Source organism: Antechinus flavipes, chromosome 1 (genome assembly GCF_016432865.1).
Source record: "Antechinus flavipes isolate AdamAnt ecotype Samford, QLD, Australia chromosome 1, AdamAnt_v2, whole genome shotgun sequence".
NCBI lineage: Eukaryota > Metazoa > Chordata > Mammalia > Dasyuromorphia > Dasyuridae > Antechinus > Antechinus flavipes.
Window position 1 is genome coordinate 277,705,628 of NC_067398.1, and position 23,498 is coordinate 277,729,125.

Consider the following 23,498-nt stretch of genomic DNA (forward strand, 5'->3'; position numbering starts at 1 on the left):
CTCATTTGATTCTGTGAGGTTATGACTTTAAAAAAAACCAGATTTTTATATTTTATTAATGAAGAAACTGAGATTCAAGAAGGGTTACTACTATTGCAGAAGTTACCCTGAAACTCTCTAAAACTCCTGGAAGGAGAGAGTCTCCTTGGATTCTGCATCTGTGGGACCCTGCCTGAGGGAAACAAGATAAACAGCTTCATTCTGTTATCTAGGTGGGGTTGGTTCAGTCCTCACTGGAGAATTCCAAACCTATTTAATTCTAAGATTTTCTCAATTCCAGCTTAAGCTGAAATCCAGCTTGTAGATAAAAAGAGCCAACTTGGAACTCCATCCACTAGCCCAGCCCCCATGAAGCAGGACTCGCTTGTAGCCAAAGCTCTTCTATTATAAAAGAGCCAATTTTAAACCCTCTCTTTGCAGAGGTCCTAACATGCCATGCCATACCATGCTATGCTATGCCATGCTCTGCCAAGAAAACCTCTGCCCGCTGGAATAATATTCTCTTCCAGAACTACCCTCTCTTTATCTCCCTCATCTATTTCCTTAACGAGACTTTATGTTTCTGTTGGGATTTCTCTAAACTTTACTTCCCAATGCCTATAATAGAGTTCTTTTTATCACTCTACCTTTTTTCAGGTTTGCAAATTCCTTTATGAAGTCTCTGCACCACCAGAAGAAAGTTCCCCAAAACTCCCTACCCATGCACCAAATCTCAAGGAGGTGTAGGAGAGCCAAACCTCTTCATTTGTTTCCCTGAACCACGAACCTGCCAGTAGACCGCATCATTTAACTTTCTGACTACCAGGAATCCTAATCTCATTTTGGTTCCTTGAATCTAATTTCATCATTTGGTTTCCTGACAACCCTAACTATAGACTTCATCATATTTTGATTCCTAGAACCCCAAAACCTAAACCTCATCATTATCATGACTGTAATAATAGGTTTAAGGTTTGCAAAGCACTTGACATATGTAATCTCATTGATCCTTACAACAACCCTGAATAGTAGGTGCTGTTATTATTCTTATGTTATAGTAGAGGAAACTCAAGCTAAAGGAAGTTAACTATCTCAGGATCACACAACTGGGAAGGGTTTGAAGCAGAATTTGAATTCATGTCTAGCATTTATGTTGTACAATGTTTATTCCTGAGAGCATTTTTAGGGGAAGAGAAGAGAGGATATGTGTTGGTATTCTCTCTTGAGAATAAGAGGCAGAGTTTCCTTTAAAGCCCAATAATTATAACATTTTCCTTCAGGAAAACATAGAGGTGACTGAGGGGAAATACTAATTCTAACTCAATGGAGTTCTATGGAAGCATATTTTAATGCAACTTTGCTGTAAGTTTTAATGAAACAACTAGTGAGGGTAGGAGAATAGAACTAAGGAGGAAGGGTAGCACCAGCAAGGTTAGTGAATCTCCAGGTAGCTAATGGGTTATTTTGACTCTAGCTGATTATAACTTATATAATTATAACTTATAACTTATAATTATAAATTCCAATTTTACTCCTGAAGAAGAATTGAGAAAATCATGAACCTTTCTTCTTTGAAAAAATAAGAGACCATAAGTGTGAAATATTGTATATATTGCTACTGTTTATTATAATATGAATTGATTTTTTTTGTCCTTTTCTTTTTTATTTTCAGTTATAAGCATGGCTTCTTATAGAAGAGGAAAAGATACATTCATAAATGAAGCATTTGTAACAGCAAAACATATCAATTTCTTTTAATTTAAAGAAAGACACTTTGAACAGATGACTTACTTCTGAGTGTAAAGGGAAACTGAGGACTTCTCAGAATAGTCACTTGATAATTCCAGACCCACTTTCAAAGGTCTGTTAATCATTAAGGCTCTGGGAAGAACAAAAGATTTGCTCTTCTAGTAGAAATATCCGAGGTGATCTCCTAGACTTAACTATTTAGAGAAGAATCTATCTATTTAATGGCTTGGAGACATTCTGAGAGGTCTATAAACAGGCTAATCTCTATTTGTTGATTGAGGAAGCCTGAGGTAAACTAAGTCTCCTTGTTTATTCTAGCTTAATGGATTTCTTACTTCTTAACAAATCCCCTTATTATGGGGGGAGTATATGGTTTCTTATAAAATTATTAACTAAGGTAGATTTAACCTATAACTTGAAATCAGTTTATTGGAGGGGTTTGGGAAGATGAAATAGGATGCTCATAGTGGCTCAAGTAAACAGTTATATACCTTGTGAAACTGACCACCATAAATTCATAACCTTAGGAAACCACACCTCAGAACAGTAAAACTGACTATATGGGCCTGACTGGCCCATTGCCCATTGGCAAATTCTTCCACTAAGTAGGGAGTGAGAATTAATCGATGAGGGGGGTGTCACGCATTCTTGTGGTTTGTGATTATATAATTCCCTCTGACTTCTGAGGGGGTGACCTCCTCTTTACTGGGGAACCCCAGTTAGTGGACTTCCATTTCTCATGAGATCCTAAATAAATACTTCAATTCTTCACTTGAGACAGATATCTGAGCATTTTTTCTTAAACTGGATTTGCCATGCCACACACTTCCAAGCCAAGCTGAATTTTAACCATCTCTGAGAAATGAATACTTATTCCTTTAATATCTCCAAAATTCCAAAATATCGTCAAATATAGTATCTATTTTCTAAAACCTTCTGATGATCATCTTAGAGAAAGAGAAATCTTTCTCCTTTGAGAGAGATTTTTGATCTCTCTCAAACTTTTGATTGAGAAACTTTTGATATGCACCAATCTTAGGAATGGTTAGTGGGAAAATAACATTTTTTCCTAGCAAAGGAGACATATAGAAAAGAGGACTTGAACATAGCCTAAAGGCCTTTGAAGGCTTTCCTGCAAGTGAAAAAAATCTATCACTGAAATAGAAAACAAAGAAGAATGTAACTATAAGTGCTGTAAACTGTGTCCCCCTTGATCTTGGGGGGGGGGGGAGGGGGAAGGGGGAAAAGAGAGAGAATGAACCTGAGTTAGAAAAACCCTAAAAATTTCAAACCCCTCTTGACCTCTGGGAGGGCCTCACCCTCCTGTTCTTAGGGAAATTTCCCAGACAGTAATCTCCTCCTACAATTCAACTGAAGATCTTGGCTTCCGGCATAATCACCACCCTTTATGGAGTTGAAAATTAGTCTCTCAAATTCATCTGGAGATTAGTCCCTAGCTCGAGGCCACAAAATCCCAATATAATCAAACCCCCAAACCTTCACCAATTCCTAATCTGGAAAGCCCACTGAGAAGCTGGTTCTTTTCAGTATAAACCCATCTTTGCTAAAACCTTGGCTAAAAATCCTAACAAGATTTGACCCACTGAGAAAGTTGTTTTCTCAGTGTAAACCCACCTCTGCTAAAACCTGGCTTTGTTAATCCCTTTAGAGCTAGCCCTCTGGGAGGTTATTTCTCAGTATACCAAACCCATTTTTGCCACAGACTTCACCTGTATTCATTTGGGACTGTGAATCCTTTCACAAAACTTGCAACACTGGGATCCCATTGCTGCCAAGGGATCTCTCACCCTCATTTCTCATACCTCAACATAAAGGCAAAATGCCATTTTAAAATTGGAGTGATATTTCTAGATGATACTCGGAGATTCCCATCTCCTAAATTGTAGAACAAAAAAAAAAAATTAGGCTAAGTCCATTGATTATGAAGGAAAAAAGGTTGAGTGAAAAGGGTACCAATTTTAGGTATAAATTAAAAAAAAAACCCAAGTTCAACTCCTGTATTGGGAAAACCTGGGGGGTGGGGTAGAAGTTAACAAAAATCTATTTAAAAATAATGTTCTTCAGGATGATTATCTCAAGAAAAGCACTTAACCATGTTAGATGATAATAGTAATGATATTATTATATATCTTACTTGCAGCACAGTTCCATCTGGTTTCACCAGAGTCATTTCTTCAGCATCAGGCAGTGGATAGCCAGAAGCTTTGCAGATAGGATTGAATTTGCCACTGTTTACTTCCATGTGGTCAGGTAAATCTTCTATTAGAGGAATCATTCTTGGAGGACCTGAAGAAAAGGGAAAGCTGGTGTGAAACCTCATTTTAGGATAGTTTCTAGCTGGTATAAATGCAACAAGTAAATGTAAGTTCCTCAAGGTTTGGGACTATTTCAATTTTGACTTTATACCCTTAGTTCTTATGCTTATTGGAAATATAATAGAAATGTTCTTGGCACATCATAGGAACTATGTAGAAATTTTCCTTACATATAGTAGAAACATGTAATAGAATTGACACATCTCTTCCCTCAAATACCCCTTAGATACTATAGTTGAATTTACAACAGAACTCCTTCCTTTCGAGAGAAATTTAGACACTTTTCTTCCAATCATTATATAAAATATGGTATGGTTTTTGTAAAATCAATTTATTTTAGTAAAAGCTATGCTGGATACTGTGGGTTAAATGGCAGGTAAAGGATAATGATGATTGTAAAAATAATAATAATAATAATAACAAAACAACCAAAAGACTAATAAAAAAGGCTAAGGTTCACATAGAAAGGATTCTGAGTTTCAATGAAGAAGAAAATAGTTTTTTGGTCTAAAACTATAAATTCCTTCATAATTCTTAATCAAAAGCTAAACTGTAAATATTGGTACTTTTTTGAGAGAACATGTTTTTAAGTCAAAGAGCTTATTTTGCTGTTAGAATAGAGGTACGTATAACTTAGATATTTACTTGACTAAAAATCTTATAGGGAGGAAAACTAAATAGGGCCAGTTTGTGTTCCAGAATTATCATTATTAATTTTAACTAATTGTCTTTTCTTTTTGATGAAATTCAGATAAAGTCCTGACTATTATCCTGCTTTTATTCCTCTATATCCAAAGTTCTAACTACTGCACAGATGGAAAAAAACAATTTCTTCTTTTAAATCAATAAAAGTTTTAGTATGTAAGGTCATCTTTAATCTTATTGAGAGTATTATTGAAACAATTCCAGTAGCAGACAGAACAAGAGAAATAAAATGTACCTCATCTTAATCCTATTTGATTTTGATTTAAATTAAGTCTTTATTCTTTGAAAGTTTTTTTTTCATGTTGAGTTGGAAATCATGGGATTCGGGATGGTGGCATCTATCTATATACATCTGTCTGTCTGTCTATGTTTTTATCAATCAGAAGATTGCCAAGAAGATTGTGGTCAATCTAGGACAGTGGTCCAATTTGAGCTGGTTGAGTTGTCTGGGATATTTTGGACCTGTATTTATAGTATAAATAATCATGGAGATTTGTTATCATCTATTTGTCCAAAAGAGATAGCAAACTTCTCATATATAATTTAAAATTCCAGGTCATATCTTCTTAGTTATTTCATAAATGCTAAATTTTATCGCCTGCATTGGTGTGTTGAAGTGTCACCAACATTTTTTTTGCGTTGATCACCTAAGTCTGACTTCAAAGAACGAGATTATAAATAAATTAGAGGAACATAGAATAGTTTATCTCTCAGACTTGTGGAGGAGAAAGAAATTTGTGACCAAAGATGAACTAGAGACCATTACTGATCACAAAATAGAAAATTTTGATTACATCAAATTAAAAAGCCTTTGTACAAACAAAACTAATGCAAACAAGATTAGAAGGGAAGCAACAAACTGGGAAAACATCTTCACAGTTAAAGGTTCTGATAAAGGCCTCATTTCCAAAATATATAGAGAACTGACTCAAATTTATAAGAAATCAAGCCATTCTCCAATTGATAAATGGTCAAAGGATATGAACAGACAATTTTCAGAGGATGAAATTGAAACTATTACCACTCATATGAAAGAGTGTTCCAAATCATTATTGATCAGAGAAATGCAAATTAAGACAACTCTGAGATACCTGTCAGATTGGCTAAGATGACAGGAAAAAATAATGATGAATGTTGGAGGGGATGTGGGAAAACTGGGACACTAATGCATTGTTGGTGGAGTTGTGAACGAATCCAACCATTCTGGAGAGCAATCTGGAATTATGCCCAAAAAATTATCAAATTGTGCATACCCTTTGATCCAGCAGTGTTTCTATTGGGCTTATATCCCAAAGAAATACTAAAGAAGGGAAAGGGACCTGTATGTGCCAAAATGTTTGTAGCAGCCCTGTTTGTAGTGGCTAGAAACTGGAAAATGAATGGATGCCCATCAATTGGAGAATGGCTGGGTAAATTGTGGTATATGAATGTTATGGAATATTATTGTTCTGTAAGAAATGACCAGCAGGATGAATACAGAGAGGACTGGCGAGACTTACATGAACTGATGCTAAGTGAAATGAGCAGAACCAGGAGATCATTATACACTTTGACAACGATATTGTATGAGGACATATTTTGATGGAAGTGGATTTCTTTGACAAAGAGACCTAACTGAGTTTCAATTGATAAATGATGGACAAAAGCAGCTACACCCAAAGAAAGAACACTGGGAAACGAATGTGAACTATCTGCATTTTTGTTTTTCTTCCCAGGTTATTTATACCTTCTGAATCCAATTCTCCCTATGCAACGGTTCTGCAAACATATATTGTATCTAGGATATACTGCAACATATCCAACATATAAAGGACTGCTTGCCATCTAGGGGAGGGGGTGGAGGGAGGGAGGGGAAAAAAATCGGAACAGAAACGAGTGCAAGGGATAATGTTGTAAAAAAAATTACCCTGGCATGGATTCTGTCAATATAAAGTAATTATTAAATAAAAATTAAAAAAAAAAAACATCCCTTCTATAGTGTGATGACAATAAACTGATCTTGAGTCGTCTTCACAAATGCTACATCCAGAAAAAATGATTCAATGATGACAATATTTTTTGTTAACATTTTTTTCTTGCTAAGTTCTTGCCGATGATAACCATTTTTTGAGAACTTTTGAGAACTCTCTTAAATCTCTTGAATCATTTCATAAGCATCATTTTGAAGTAAGCTACTTTAAGTTATAGTCTATAAATACAAAAAAGTATGCTCATACCTATTATCTGCCTTGATAATGATTAGTGAAGTAATATCTGCTTATTACAAAAGGATCTTTGTAGATTTTGGACCCATTTATCACATCTTAAGAATGATCTTTTTTGGCATGCTATTTTTCAGTAGAGCTTAGAGTGCTGAGGCTTGTATTTTGTTAATATAGCATATGGTTTTGAAGGTGTTAGCTTCCAGTGACTGATATTACACAGTAAATCAATAAACACATCATCAACCAATTACTATGTGCGAAACATTGTGTGAACTGCTAAGGATATAAAAAAGGTCCAAAGATATTTCCCATTATCAGAAAGTTCTCAGTCTAATAAGGGAGACTTTGTTTTTTTTTTGTTTGTTTGTTTGTTTTTTAATTTTTATTTAATAATTACTTTATATTGACACTCGTTTCTGTTCCAATTTTTTTTCCCTCCCTCCCTCCACCCCCTCCCCTAGATGGCAAGCAGTCCTTTATATGTTGGATATGTTGCAGTATATCCTAGATACAATATATGTTTGCAGAACCGAACAGTTCTCTTGTTGCATAGGGAGAATTGGATTCAGAAGGTATAAATAACCCGGGAAGAAAAACAAAAATGCAGATAGTTCACATTCGTTTCCCAGTGTTCTTTCTTTGGGTGTAGCTGCTTTTGTCCGTCATTTATCAATTGAAACTCAGGTCTCTTTGTCAAAGAAATCCCCTTCCATCAAAATATGTCCTCATACAATATCGTTGTCGAAGTGTATAATGATCTCCTGGTTCAGCTCATTTCACTTAGCATCAGTTCATGTAAGTCTCGCCAGTCCTCTCTGTATTCATCCTGCTGGTCATTTCTTACAGAACAATAATATTCCATAACATTCATATACCATAATTTACCCAGCCATTCTCCAATTGATGGGCATCCATTCATTTTCCAGTTTCTAGCCACTACAAACAGGGCTGCTACAAACATTTTGGCACATACAGGTCTAAGGGAGACTTTGAATGTAGTCTTACAGATTTTGCTTTCCCTTTCCTTCCAGAGATGTTGCATCACCTTCTAAATCAGATCAAAAATGCACAGAAAAAGTTGTCACTATGCTCTGTGCTCCCTAAAACCATGAATACTCATATTCTCCCCAGGCGTTTTCTACTTTGCTGTTTTTACTATTTCTTTCTGAGAATGTAATTAAATCACCATTACCATTGCCTGTGCAAAAGTTGGGCCAATAGACTTGCCTATTTGTTCCACTCACCATGTTTCTCACTTCAAATACCAAAAGTTTCTTCCTTGGTCACCATTTCTCTATATGTGTTGTTGCCTCCATTAGAATGTAAGCTTCTTAAGGAAAGGGGAAGTCTTAGTTTATGCTTAACATAACAGTGTTTGGCACATAATACCACTTAATTAATTACTTTTCATTTGTTCTTCAAATTCAGTTTTTATTTATGAATGAAAATAAATCTTAAAAAATTCAGCCATAACTTTCTCCTTGATATCTTTCTGAGCAGAATAGTATTTGTAGGACTTTATCCATTGATTCATTGTGCTCTCCAAAGTCAAGATAATCTTCCTTGTCATACATTAAGAATTTACATACACTTTTTGAGTTGAAATGTTATTGTTGTTGTTTGTTTAGGACTTATGATTTCATCTATGTAGAGAAATCTTAGCACTGAATTCTTTGCACAAAAGCAAGATATCATTTTATATGTAATTTACAATTTTAAAGACCTAAGGCACTGAGAGAGGCTAAGTAACTTGCCTATGACCACATAGCTTAGTATATGTCAAAAGGAGGATTTGAACACATCTTGGCTATCCTTTCTATCCATGTTGCCCCTCTCTTGTATTATAGAGACTTAGGAAACCAAATGTTAATGATGTGTCATTTGGCATCCTTGGAAATGTTCCAATATTAAGTAGAATTGTAAAGGAATAGACCCCCAAAGGGGAACTATCCTCATTAGGATATGATATTGCAGAATGGTATTGGGCAGGATGGAAATGACTAACTTCCCTATTTCTTTTTAGATTATCACTATCCTTCCAGTCATTCAAGTTCACATCTCCTTTGCCTCCCATATCTCACCAACCACCAAGTGTTATCAGTTCTATATTCATAGTATCTCTGAAATCTGTCCCCTTCTATGTAGCCATATAACCAATATCCTAGCTATCAGGCCCCCATCATTTCTTATCTGGACTCTTGCCATAGTTGCTTATTTGGGGAGGAAGGGAGGGAGGGAGAGAAGTAGGGAAAGAAGAAAAGAAGGAGAAAAGAAAGGAAGGAAGGAGGGAAAGAAGGAGAGAAAAAAGGAAGGAAGGAGGGAAAGAAGAAGGGGGAAAAGGAAGGAAGGAAGCAGAAAAGGAAAAAAGGAGAGGAGGAAAAGAGGGAGGAAGGATAGGAGAGAGGAAGAGTGGAAGAGAGGAAGGTGAGAGAGAGGGTGGGAGAAAAGGTGTAAAAGAGAGAGGGAGAGAGGGAAAGAAGGAAGAAAGAAGAGAAGGGAGAGAGAGAGGAATGATAGAAAGGAAGAAGGAAGGAAGAGAGGAAGAGAAGAAAGGAGGAAGGGAAGAAGGAAGAGAGGAAGGGAAGAAGGGAAGAAGGAAGGGATATTTAGATTTAAAAGAGTTCCACTTGGGGAAAAACAAATGACAAAGTAATTATGTTTTTCTTAAAGCCGGAATCATTCAAATAATTTAGGACTAAAGAAATTCAGACCAATAAAGAATCATTTCATTCTTTCTCTCTTTTATATTTTGTCCATTATCACCTGTGATAAAAGATGAAATGGGGTGCTTTGTAAAACTTTAGGAAAAATCAGATTTATTGCCTTTTCAGGGTCTTTAACTGGATGTTTGACTGATTTGCTTTGCCCTGAAAACCAAATTTCTTACCTGGGAGCATTAAAGGAAAAAGGATGAGCAATTATTCAAGTTCTGGGAGATTAATTGGAATGCAATAGTCTATAACCCAAGGATAAGGCACTTACCTTTCCTACAAGCAATGATGACAAAGTAGCAGAAAGAGTTTGAGTTTTCTTGTCCCAGGGGCAGAAAGGTTACACCAGTAAGGTCTATTGACTTTATCACCCTGGAAGAAGGGTCTTGATTACAGTGTTACCTTGCTTTACCTTCTTTCTCACATTGTAGACCATGCCTGTTTGTAGGACACAGACATCCTTTGAATCGATCACAGGTTCCCCCATTGGTGCACTTACACCTTAGTTTGCAATCTGGTCCATAAAAATCAGGTTGGCAAGCTGCAGTCATTGAAGAAGACGAAAAAGTGTTAATAATGAAGTCAGTCAATGGAGAAAACCAAGAGTCTCTAGTGTTAACTTGTAAATTGTCAAAAATTCATTGTGCTTGTCCTCTTTGTAGTGGCCAGAAACTGGAAACTAAGTGGATGCCCCTCAATTGGAGAATGGCTGAATAAATTGTGGTTTATGAATATTATGGAATATTATTGTTCTGTAAGAAATACCAGCAAGATGATTTCAGAAAGGCCTGGAGAGACTTACATGAACTGATACTGAGTGAAATAGGCAGGGCTAGGAGATCATTATATACTTCAACAACAATACTATATGATGATCAATTCTGATGACTGTGACCATCTTCAGCAATCAGATGAACCAAATCAGTTCCAATAGATCAGTAATGAATTGAACCAGCTATACCCAGTGAAAGAACTCTGGGAGATGACTATGAACCACTACATAGAATTCCCAATCCCTCTATTTTGTTCACTTGCATTTTTCATTTCTTTCACAGGCTAATAAAAATAACTGTTTGGACATGTATACATATATTGAATTTAACTTATACTTCAACATATTTAACATGTATTGGTCAACCTGCCATCTGGGGGAAAGTGGTGGAGGGAAGGAAAGGAAAAGTTGGAACAAAAGGTTTTGCAATTGTCAATACTGAAAAATTACCCATGCATATATCTTGTAAATAAAAAGTTATAATTAAAAAAAACTTCAAGGAAACATAATCTAAATATATATGTGTATATATATATATATATATATATATATATATACATACATACACACATATATACTGTGCTTAACATAAAAAATATGATTTTTATTATTGCTACTTAAAAAACAAAACTTTTTTTTTTTTTAATTAGTAGGGGCAAGAAGTTCTACAATTTAAAAATGCAATAGAAGAATTTTCTAAAATGTTTTCAATTTTTGTTGATTCTAAATAAGTAGGACAGTACTTATTGTGTGTAGAATGTCTAATTTCTTTTAGTAAAGTCCAACTCTTATACACCATCCTAGTGTAGAAATGACTGAATTCAAGAAATCTAAGCCAGTGGATTATGAAGTTTTATGAAGTCTACCAAGCTGGAAATGCTTTGAGTTACAGGACTAGCAATGGAATTTATGACTGACATCTGAGGACTATCAGAGGTAAGCATAAAATAGCAATTCACTAAGTCTTTTGCTGGGGCAGAGAAGGGTTTTGATTAGTATAGCACAGAGAATACATTCACAAGAAAAATCACAGATCTTTTGAAAAGAACTAAAATACAGTTTGTTGTCTATAGCAGGATCGATTATATAAGATTAGAGACAATGTACCAGGAGTTAAGGAAAATTCATAATCTCTAGTCAGTACTTAATATCATTAACTAACTAGTTAAAAATGAATCAAAATACTTCTATAAGCATTTTCACCAAAAAATCTTCAAAAGCTAGATTTTTTGTGTAAATAGGATTTCTAAATAAGATAATTAAACACAGGTAAACTAGTAATAATTTTGATTTTGCTAAATATTACTTTGAACTCACCGTCTTTGTTCTGTTCTAAAAGATTTTCTTGACCTTTCCAAGATTTTTTTCCCACGGTATCACAAACAATTGTTGTGCTTGTATATGCTGAATTGTTTGAGTTATGAAACAATCAGTGGAAAGTTGCTAGCAAGGAGTAGGGAAGGTGAAGTGTTTACTTCCCACACATTGGAACCAGGTACTCTTCTCCTAATTCTACTTACATATTTGGGAAGCCACTAGGAATGCTATAGCTTTTCAGGTGAAAAATAAGGACTTAATAATCTGACAATTCATATTAAAGGTATTCTTTGGGGAGAGTATTTCTCCAAATACTCAAAGACTTTTGTTTGACCTAGTTTGTATGCCTTGATTGAAGTCTTCATGATATACTACTGTTTGAAAGTTGCTGAGAAGCACTTACATGCTACTGTACTTCATTAGGCAAAAGACAACATTTTTGGAAAATCTTCCCTCTCAAGTACTTGGAGAAACACTCTCCTCAAATATGAATGTCAGGTTATTAATATGAATGTTAGGTTATTAAATCCTTATTTTTCAATGTGTAAAGCTGCTCACCATATATTAATGTAGAAAAAAAGCATTAATTCTTAGGGATAAAAGAAGATATAGCTTTAATTCAAAACCATGCTCCCAAGCAAAGAATGAACAAATCAGTTGTTACCATCCTTTCAAATTTGAAATCTATTAAAATGATCCTTTAGTCATCTTCTAGACTGCTTTAATTAGGTATTATTAAGGCCATACCTTCATTGCATTGTAGACCCTTCCAGCCAGTGGCACAGGAACAACCATACGGGTCTGGGAGACAGAACATGTATGATTTGCATCCATCTGGTCCTCCACATTTCTCTCTACAGGTTCTGCCAAACATGTGCTCTTCACAAGCTTTGGAAAAGGAAAGAGCTCCTTCAGACTCAGAGACAAGCTTTCTAAAGGGACCATTCCTTTTATATAGGCTGGGCCTCAAACAATAGGGAGAAGATAAATATGGCAGATAGACATATCTCAGATCATCTCTTAAATAGAGGCAGAAAAAAAATCAAAAAGTTCAATTTTATGGCATGAAAATCATAAAATAAAAATTGAACTTGCCAAATTGTCTGGATGACTAACTTCTACTAAGCATAATTTCTGTATTTTCTTAGAGTCATTGAATTTTATGCATTTAAAATATGCATATCTTACGTGTCAAGATAATAGTGGATTTTTTAACTTACGTTTTTCACATGTTCTCCCCATAAATCCCGGAGGACAAACACATTCTCCAGTATCTTCATGACAGATGCCATTGTTTGAACAGAGATTACAGGAGCTTTGACATTCAGGTCCCCACTTTTCAGCTTCACATCCTTAGGTTTCAAAATAGATAATTAGTAAAACTTTGGTGGGTTATTAGGCAGGCAGACAATTATAATCACTAGAATTGTATAGTTTACTAAATTCTTTCCTCAAATGATGCTGTAAGATAGGCCAGTTCACATAAAATAACAATATTTTAAAGGAATATCGTTAATTTTAATATATAGATGTGGAACTGAACCTCAGAAAGGGAAATGTTTTTCCCAGTTACACAACCAGAAAGAATTGGCAACAGGGCTTGAAGTGAATATTTTGACTGATCTTGAAGTCAAAATCAAGATCAGTGCTCTTTTCACTATGCCAAGTGTTATCTTTAGTGTTCTGTTCTCTAATTTAGGATTTTACAGCCCATAAGAGGAGGATGATTTTAGAGCTTTTATTCCAACTCCAGTAGAGGAATTTACAGATACTAATTAATTAATCCTTTCAGCTCTAACCTTATTCCTCAGATGGAAAAAATTCATCCATAATGAATAGTAATTCATATTTACATATCACTTTACAATTTATAAGACATTTCCCTCCCAAAAGCACTGAGATAAGTGATATGAAAATTATTATATCAATTGCATAGAAGCTAAAATTGAAGCAAAGATACAATAAATGGATACTGCTTCATTAAATACACCATCTACTAATAATAACTCACATTTATATAATAATTTTACTTTTGCAGAAGACATTATACATTTTACCTCATATAAGATATCTTATATGAGAAGCAGCATGGCAGAATGAATAATGAGCTGGCCTTGAAATTAGGAAGACCTAATTTCCTACCTTTGACACATACTAGTTGTATGTCCCTGGGAAAGTCACTTAATGTGTCAGTGCTCTGGGCAACTCTCTAAGGCTATAATTTTCAAAGAAGGGGTAGACTGCATTGGCAGAGGGAGTTCCCTCCACTTGAAAATTCCTTATGCCAATGAAATCAGAAATCCAGTTTTTATGCCTATTCTTTCTTATATGACTTTTATGACTTTGAGTTAGGTGCTATTCTTTTTTTTCCAGATTAAAAAACAAACTTAGAAAACTTAAATAATTTACTCAGGATCACATAGCTAGTAAATTTCTGAAGTGAATTTAGAATTTAGGTTTTCCTAAATCTAGGTCTAATGCTCTATCCATTATACAATATTGTTTCTCAGTTGTAAACCTATGGAAAGTTTTCAGGTTTCTTATATATGTTTCTCTAGATATTTATTGATACACTTTATAAGTTGAGAAAAAAAAAAGGTTTTCTTCCCATGTAGATTGCTATTGGGATGTTGGTAAGTCTGAAGACACTTGAAGACAAACTTCTGAGGGAGCCTTGCATGATCAGTTGTGGCTAGGTTCTTACAACTCATCAGAAAGAAGCCAATATTTTTGTCCATGGATTCTTAGTTTAGAAGTATTGGTTTTTTGTCCAAAACTTTAGTCAAGAACTCATTGTTGTTACTGTTCACTCTAAAATAATCAGGAACACTGTCAGTCTTGTTGCTTCCCGCTTTAGTCAGACACCAAATATCAGAGAGCAAATTCTTTTTTTTCCCACTAAGGCAACTGGGGTTAAATGACTTGCCCAAGGTCACATAGCTAGGAAGTCTTAAGTGTCTGAGATCAGATTTGAACTCAGGTCCTCCTGACATCAGGGTTGGTGCTCTATTCACTGTGCCATCCAACTGCCTCCAAAATTCTTTGTCTTAATAGAGTGAAAGGAACTGCTCAATTTATTAGCAACTGTTCAGAAACTCGGCTACAGTTAATTTGCCTCAACATCAAATAGGAGAAACAAATGCAAACAAGATTAGAAGGGAAACAATAAACTGGGAAAACAATCAAAGGTTCTGATAAAGGCCTCATTCCCAAAATATATAGAGAATTGACTCTAATCTATAAGAAATCAAACCATTCTCCAATTGATAAATGGTCAAAGGATTTGAACAGACAATTCTCAGATGAAGAAATTGAAACTATTTATAGACATATGAAAATATGCTCCAAATCATTATTAATCAGAGAAATGCAAATTAAGACAACTCTGAGATACCACTACACACCTGTCAGATTGGCTAGAATGACAGGGAAAGATAATGGGGAATGTTGGAGGGGATGTGGGAAAACAGGGACATTGATACATTGTTGGTGGAATTGTGAACACATCCAGTCATTCTGGAGAGCAATTTGGAACTATGCTCAAAAAGTTATCAAACTGTGCATACCCTTTGATCCAGCAGTGTTTCTACTGGGCTTATTATACCCCAAAGAGATACTAAAGAAAGGAAAGGGACCTGTATGTGCCAAAATGTTTGTGGCAGCCCTGTTTGTAGTGGCTAGAAGCTGGAAAATGAAAGGATGTCCATCAATTGGAGAATGGTTGAGTAAATTGTGATATATGAACGTTATGGAATATTATTGTTCTGTAATGAATGACCAGCAGGATGAATACAGAGAGGACTGGCGAGATTTACATGAACTGATGCTGAGTGAAATGAGCAGAACCAGGAGATCATTATATACCTCAACAACAAAACTATATGAGGATGTATTCTGATGGAAGTGGACCTCTTCGATAAAGAGAGCCTTAATTGATCAAAGATGGACAGAAGCAGTTACACCCAGAGAAAGAACACTGGGAAATGAATATAAACAGCTTGCATTTTTGTCTTTCTTCCCGGGTTATTTATACCTACTGAATTCAATTCTCCCTGTGCAACAAGAAAACTGTTCGGTTCTGCACACATATATTGTATCTAGGATATACTGCAACCCATTCAACATGTAAAGGACTCTTGCCATCTGGGGGAAGGGGTGGAGGGAGGGAGGGGAAAAATCGGAACAGAAGTGAATGCAAGGGATAATGCTGTAAAAAATTATCCTGGCATGCATTCTATCAATAAAAAGTTATTTAAAAAAAAAAAAAAAAACACCAAATAGGAGCCAGCCATGAAAATGAAAGAAATTTTTGGCCTTGTGACACTGTTTTCACCCCCAACCATGATGAACAATTTTAAAAGAGAAATTTATAGTATATAGGACTAAAAAAGGATAGAATTGTAGAATCTTATTATATATGAACAGGCCTCAGAGAACATCAACTTCAACCTATATCTGAACTAGAATCCCCCCAACAACATATATGACAAATGGTCATCTAGCCATTGCTTGAAGAGCTTTAGTGACTAGGGTGAGATGGATAGGGAGCAGGTGGGAAGGGTGCACTATCTCCTGAGGAACTCCAATATATATTTTAGGCAGATAGATGTCATAGTAGGAAGTTTCGATTCAGGAAAAACTGTTGAAATTCAGTCTCAGACACTAACTAATTATGTGACCCTGAACAAGCCACAATCTCTATTTGTCTCATTTACCTCATGTAGAATGGGAATAACAATAGCACTTATATTTCAGGATTGCTGTAAGGATCAAATAAGATAATAACTATAAAGCACTTAGCACAATGCCTAGAACATAGTAAGTATTATACAGATGTTAGTTGTTGTTTATTATATTTTTGGTTAGGTCTATTTTTCAGCAAATTTTTCTTTACATCAGGCCTAAATTTGCCTCCTTGTAATTTTTTATCCATTGTAATTGAGTTTTTGGCTGGGGGGGGGGGGGGGGGGAGGGGCCAAGCTGAAAAAGTATATGGACTTTCTTCTATGTGCTTCAAGACAATTGTGTTCTCCTTAAATCTGTTTTTTTTCCCAGCCTAAACATCACTTTCTTTCAACCACTTCATGCCTTACAGCCCCTACTATCTTGGTTGCTCTCCTTTAGAAGCTTTTCAGCATATTAATATAAGAATTCATTTACTTTAACCTCCTCATTTTTCAGGTAAGGCAAAGTGAAATTTGAGATGAAGTTACTTATTCAAATCTCATATTAAGTTAGGTAGATCTCATACCTAAGTCCCTTGATTCCAAGACCAATGCTCCACATCTTCTATTCTGACTTCTATCCCAAGTCCCAGACCCACATCTATAATTGTCTACAAGACATCCTTTACTTGAGCTATCTCACTAGCATCCTAAATTCAAATGCAACCTTACCATTTTCCCCTTAAATCTATTCTTCTAACAACAATTTCTATGACTATACTATATCACTATCCTCCTTGTCTTCTCTATTTGTAGCCTTCTTTGACCCCTCCCTCTTCCTGAGGAACCTCATTATTCTTTTGAATATCTCTGAATACAGAAATTCCACTTCTAAAACATGAATTACATTTGTTTGCTCCTCTTTTTCCCCCATTGCTGCTTTAGGCATGCTATTGCTTTAGGCCTCAGGATTACCCTCATGGTATCCTCCTAACAGGTCTTCAAGTCTCCACTTTCTGACCCTATAAGCTGCCCTTTATATCACTGCAAGACTAATCTTCTCATGAATAAATCTGACTATATTATTCCTATCTCAAAACCTTTTGTTGCTGTAATGCAATTGCTTGGTCATGACTGACTTCATGATTCAATGATAGCATACCATCTCCACTATTTTCTAAAGTCTGTGTAAACTTATGTTCATTGCTTTCATGATACTCATCTATCCATCTCATCTCTGCCATTTCCTCCTTTTGCTTTCAATTTTTTCCAGCATCAGGATCTTTTGCAAAAAGTCATTGCCCTGCAACCCATTCAACATGTAAAGGACTGCTTGCCATCTGGGGGAAGGGGTGGAGGGAGGGAGGGGAAAAATCAGAATAGAAGTGAATGCAAGGGATAATGCTGTAAAAAATTACCCTGGCATGCATTCTATCAATAAAAAGTTATTAAAAAACAAAAAACAAAAAAAAAACAAAAAAAAAATGAAGTAACCTCAATTCTCTAGGATCATACATTCTTTTATTTTTCTGTTATATGAACATTTTTGAGTTACATTAAATTTAATGAAGCAGTAATAAAATACCTTGTTGGTGCACCAAAAAAAAAAAGTCATTGCCATGTAGGACAGGAAGGGGAAGGGAAGAAGGGGAAAATTTGGAACAAAAGGTTATGCAAGGGTCAATGTTGGAAAAATTATCCATCATATGCTTTGTAAATAAAAAGCTTTAATAAATAGATAGATAAATGAATGAAGAGAAGTCAAGTCTTCTCATTACATGGCTAAAGTATTGAAGCTTCAGCTTCAGTTTTTGCCCTTCTAAGAATAGTCTTAATTAATTTCTTTAAGTATTGGGTGATTTAATCTCTTTCTTGTCCAAGGGATTCTTAAAAACCTTCTCCTGTACCACAAGTCAAAAGGATGATAGCTATATGGAAATGCTTACCATCTCAGGGAAGAAAAAGTGAGAAAAAGGAGGGAGAGAATTTGGAACTCAATTTTTTTTTTTTTGCTGAAATATTTTTCTATTTTAAAAATATTCAATAGTATTTTATTTTTACAATTACAAATAAAGATAGTTTTCAACATTCATTTTGGTAAGATTTTGAGTTCCAATTTTTTCCTCCCTCCTTTCTTTACCTCTCCCCTCTCCAAGACAGCAAGCAATCTGCTATAGTTGATGCATGTATAATTATTTTAAACATATTTCCATTTTAGTGAAATTGTGAAAGAAAAATCATAACAAAAGGGGGAAAAAGTACAGGGGGAAAAAAGCAAACAAACAAACAAAAAAAAAAAGGTGAAAATAGTATGCTTCAATCCACATTCAGTCTCCACAGTTCTTTCCCTGAATGCATTTTCAATTCTAAGTCTATTGGAATTGTCACTGTATTGCTGAGAAGAGCTAAATCTATCATAGTTGATCTTACATAATCCTGTTGTTACTGTGTACAATGTTCTCCTGGTTCTTTTCACTTCACTCAGCATGTAAGTCTTTTCTGAAATCAGCCAACTCATCATTTCTTATAAAACATTTTATTACCTTCATATACAATAATTTATTCAACCATTCCCCAACTGATGGGTTGGTATCCACTCAATTTCCAATTCCTTGCCACCACAAAAAGGCTATAAAAATTTTTCCACATGTAGATCCTTTCCCTTCTTTTATGCTCTGTATGGGATATAAAGCCAGAAGTGTCATTGTTGGATCAAAAGGTTTGCACAGTTTTTATAGCCCTTTGAACATAGGAACTCAAAATTTTTTTAAATGAATATTAAAATTGTTTTTACATGTAATTAGAAAAAGTAAAGTATTATTTCTTTTAAAAGACTAGTGATAAGTAGTAAGTTCTATTTCTCCCATTCACATAGGAATTGTATCTCTGCCAGTAATATTAAAATCCTTTTGTGCTGTGTAAAATGAGCAGGACCAGAAGATCATTATATACTTCAACAACAATACTATATGATGATCAATTCTGATGGACATGGCCATCTTCAGCAATGAGATGAAACAAATCAGTTCCAATAGACCAGTAATGGATCGAACCAGCTACACCCAGCAAAAAAACTCTGGGAGATGACTGTGAACCACTACATAGAATTTCCAATCCCTCTATTTTTGTCCGCCTGCATTTTTGATTTTCTTCATAGGCTAATTGTGAACTATTTCAAAGTCCGATTCTTTTTGTACAGCAAAATAACTGTTCGGATGTATATACTTATATTGTATTTAATTTATACTTTAACATATTTACCATGTATTGGTCAACCTTCCATCTGGGGGAAGAAGTGGGAGGAAGGAGGAGAAAAGTTGGAACAAAAGGTTTGGTAATTGTCAATGCTGTAAAATTACCCATGCATATAACTTATAAATAAAAAGCTATAATAATAAAATCCTTTTGGTTTTTATCTTTTCAAAAACCATATATTCACACAATACATTGTAAAAGCAAGTTATTCTCATGAATTATGAAGTTGTATATTTCAGATTTAGAAGAAGTACCAGAGGAATAGCAGATATGTTGGAGCCAAGCATTATTAGTTTTTAAGATTGGTTACATTATTTAGAAAGGACTGGTAGAGGAGAAAAGGTTATAATTTCACACATTATATCATACATACTAGAATATCTGTCATATATAAAGCAATTTTAGGATAACACTGCTACTTTGTAGATAGGGACTATGATTTCTTCAGTATATGAAATTATGATATGAGAGAAAACTTTATACTAATGCACAGTGCAGGTCATCATCTTATCTGCAATTTATTATCTTAGAGATTTGTCTAAAGCAACAAGAGATTAAGTCATTTGTCCACAGTCTACTCAATATGTATTAGAAATGAGACTTGAAGCCAAGTCTTCCTAGTTTCAAAACCAGATTTCTATCTATTATACCAATCCCTGTTGCTTTTTATTAGAGAACGTAAGCCACATAAGAAACATATCTGTTAATTCTTTTTTTAAATAATTATAGCTTTTTATTGACAGAACCCATGCCTGGATAATTTTTTACATTGTCCCTTGCACTCACTTCTGTTCCGACTTTTTTCCTTCCTCCCTCCATCCCCTCCCCCGGGGGGGCAGGCGGTCCTATGCGTGTTGAATGTGTTGCAGTATCTCCTAGATGCAATATGTGTGTGCAGAGCCAAGCAGTTCTCTTGTTGTACGGGAAGAGTTGGATTCGGGGGTAGAAATGACTCGGGAGGAAGAACCAAGGTGCAAGAGGTTTACATTCATTCCCCAGTGTTCTTTCTTTGGGTGTAGCTGCTTCTGTCCCTTGTTGATCAATTTAAACTGAATTGGATTTTCTCTTTGTCAAAGAGGTCCACTTCCATCGGAGTGCATCCTCGTGCAGTATCGTTGTTGAGGTGTGTAGTGATCTTCTGATTCTGCTCATTTCACTAGGCATTGGTTTATGTGCGTCTCTCCAGGCCTCTCTGTGTTTACCCTGTTGGTCATTTCTTACAGAACAATAATATGACAGAGATAATTCTTGAAGATATCATTCTTTGTAGCTACAGCCTTTTGAGAAAGAAAGGTTTTTTTTGGGGGAAGGAAATTTTAATCTCCTAGGAACATACTTTTTTGCCAATGTCAAAACAAGGGTATTGGTTTAATAAAGAGAACTAGCTTGGAAAAAAAAGAAAAGAAAAGAAACATATCTGTGATTCTAATGTCTCTTCCATAGCATCAGGAACACTTTGATTCTAAGAAATTCTTATAAAAAAAAGTCATAATTTGAGAGTAAGAAAAATTGATTAATTTGAAAATTTGTGCTGGGCTTATCAACATGAATCCATCATGTTTAACTAGACTTTAGAAACAGTCAGGAAAACAACTACTGAACCCACACTGCCCAAAGCCATTTGTCAACAAGGAACTTACTTCGAACTATCAAACGAGTGAAGGCTGAGGTGAAGAGATTTCCTCCTATGTACCTGGCTGAGTAGACACCAGCATCCTGAGGCTGAGTATTCACCACATTTACTTCTAGCATATCAGGTACTTCATGCTTAGGTACTGAGTGAATGAAAGATCCTGGGAATAGAGGAGCATAAAACAATTTGGTAGAACACAAAATAGGCAGTAACATTAACCTTTTTCAAGCTCTTCCCCAGGTTTGATCTTTAAAAAAAAAAAAAAAAAGTCATATACTCCTTCATAAAAAATTTGACATAATTTTGTAGATATGGGAAAGAAAGAAGATGAGTTGCTTATTCCTCTACCAAGAATAGAGAAATGTTCCCTGCAATATTTTTTTTAATTCCGATCTAAATATACATCTAACCATATGAGCATTTTCATATACAAAAAAAAAGAACTGAAAAAGGATGGTGCAATCCATTTATGTTAGGCTCTCCCTATCCTTATTGTTGTCAACTACTGTCAACCATATTTCTAATTAATTCATTATCTTTAATACAATTCTCTTTGGTTTTTTTCACCTAACTTCATTTTTATAGTCTTCACCATTCATGTTGGTAATCCTATTAAGCAACCTGGTTATATCTAACTTTTCAATCCACTTCACTCCCACTATCTTCATTTCACTTTAGATACATAATGACATATCATACCATGGATTTTACCAATTCCAAGATCTTGAACTTTAAAATTTCACTCTATAACCACAACTTATTATTCTTTCACTCACACTAAGCTTACCCTTTTTCCTTATTGTGATCTCTGAAAAGAGAACATATATAAACTTTGCAATTTCTCCAGCACAGTGCTCTCTATACGTAGGTACTGACTAAATATATTTTATGAGTGAACATTTTTTTTACAAATTTGAAACTATTTTTGACAGAATTAAATACTGCCTCTTTTTCCTTGTCTGCTTTATCATTTGAGATAATGTTATTACTGAGGTTTTTATTTTATACATTGATTTATTTTATATATTGATTAACCTTTCCACTGGTACCCTTGATCCTATCTCTTCTAAAATCTTTTTCATTCATCCCCTTTTTCTTTTTCTCTTTCACCCTACTTCATCTTCATTTTCTCTTCTCTCTATAAAGATTGCTTTTTTTAAAAAAAAGTATATTAAAGTATAAATAAATTTTTAAAAAGTAAATTAAATAAAAATACTGCTTGTGTTTCCTTCTGAACTTTCTGTTGCTCTTCTCTCTTGAGTATTTCTAAAGTACTCCATTGACAATCTTTTCTTTCTTTTTCTTTTTGCTCTGAAAAATAAAAACCTCAGTAAAAACATATACTAATACAAAAGCTGGTTAAAAACATCTTTGATATTCTCAGCATGATCTCACTAAATGTAATTATTCCATATAGTGCACTTATCACTACAAATCAAATCCACCTATACCTTCTTAACCCATATGATTTTTGTTCTTTAATCAAATTCTTTACAGAAGATCCACCTATATTATTAAAATTTTCTTTGTTTTCTTAAAATAAATTGGAGATATAAACATAACACTAGGATTGTCTATCATGAATCACCATACATTTTTTCCATCATCCTTTGAGTTATTAGTAGTTTTGGTTCTTCTTAGTTTATAGTATGACCAGAATAATTTTTAATGTTTAAAAGAAAAAAAAAAAGATGTAGAAAGAGTAACTTCATATCATCGAAAACATTGCAAAGTAGAAAGATTCTATTTTGACAATTGATGATGTCAATTTCTCAATATACTGATGAAAAACAATCACTGTTTAGTTCAACCAAATCAGTAAAACTTTACATATGGAATAGACTGGATTTTGTCTGGGACCAATATCCAATCTGTGAAAGTAAAGAAGTAATCATCAGGAGGTTTGCCATTTTTGGCTTGGCTTTGTTTTTGTTTTGCCCACAGTAACACTTAAAATAGATCTGAAAATCCTACTTACCATTTTTGTAAATTACTGCATCTTCTTCCTTCATTAACACTTTTTTGAAGGAAATACTCACATATTCTCCTTTATTCACAGTCATAGTTAAAGTGTCAGGAAGGAAGGAAGCTTCAATAACAACCAAAAAGAAAAGTATCAAAATTAATACCATGTTTACTACAGACAAAGGACATTTTGTGTACTATATGAGTA

The 23,498-nt window shown here is 34.6% G+C and overlaps 1 protein-coding gene across 1 annotated transcript in view; it reads right to left on the minus strand.

The window, feature by feature from the left end:
• The window catches only part of TEK (TEK receptor tyrosine kinase), a 143,660-nt gene that overhangs the window by 81,225 nt on the left and 38,937 nt on the right, over positions 1-23,498 (minus strand). Inside the window, exons 3-8 of the mRNA XM_051961438.1 lie at positions 23,304-23,414; positions 21,333-21,485; positions 12,994-13,125; positions 12,521-12,661; positions 10,097-10,225; positions 3,884-4,035 (exon numbers count right to left, since the gene is read on the minus strand). Coding sequence (XP_051817398.1) covers positions 3,884-4,035; positions 10,097-10,225; positions 12,521-12,661; positions 12,994-13,125; positions 21,333-21,485; positions 23,304-23,414 — 818 coding nt within the window. The remainder of the gene's footprint in view (positions 1-3,883; positions 4,036-10,096; positions 10,226-12,520; positions 12,662-12,993; positions 13,126-21,332; positions 21,486-23,303; positions 23,415-23,498) is intronic.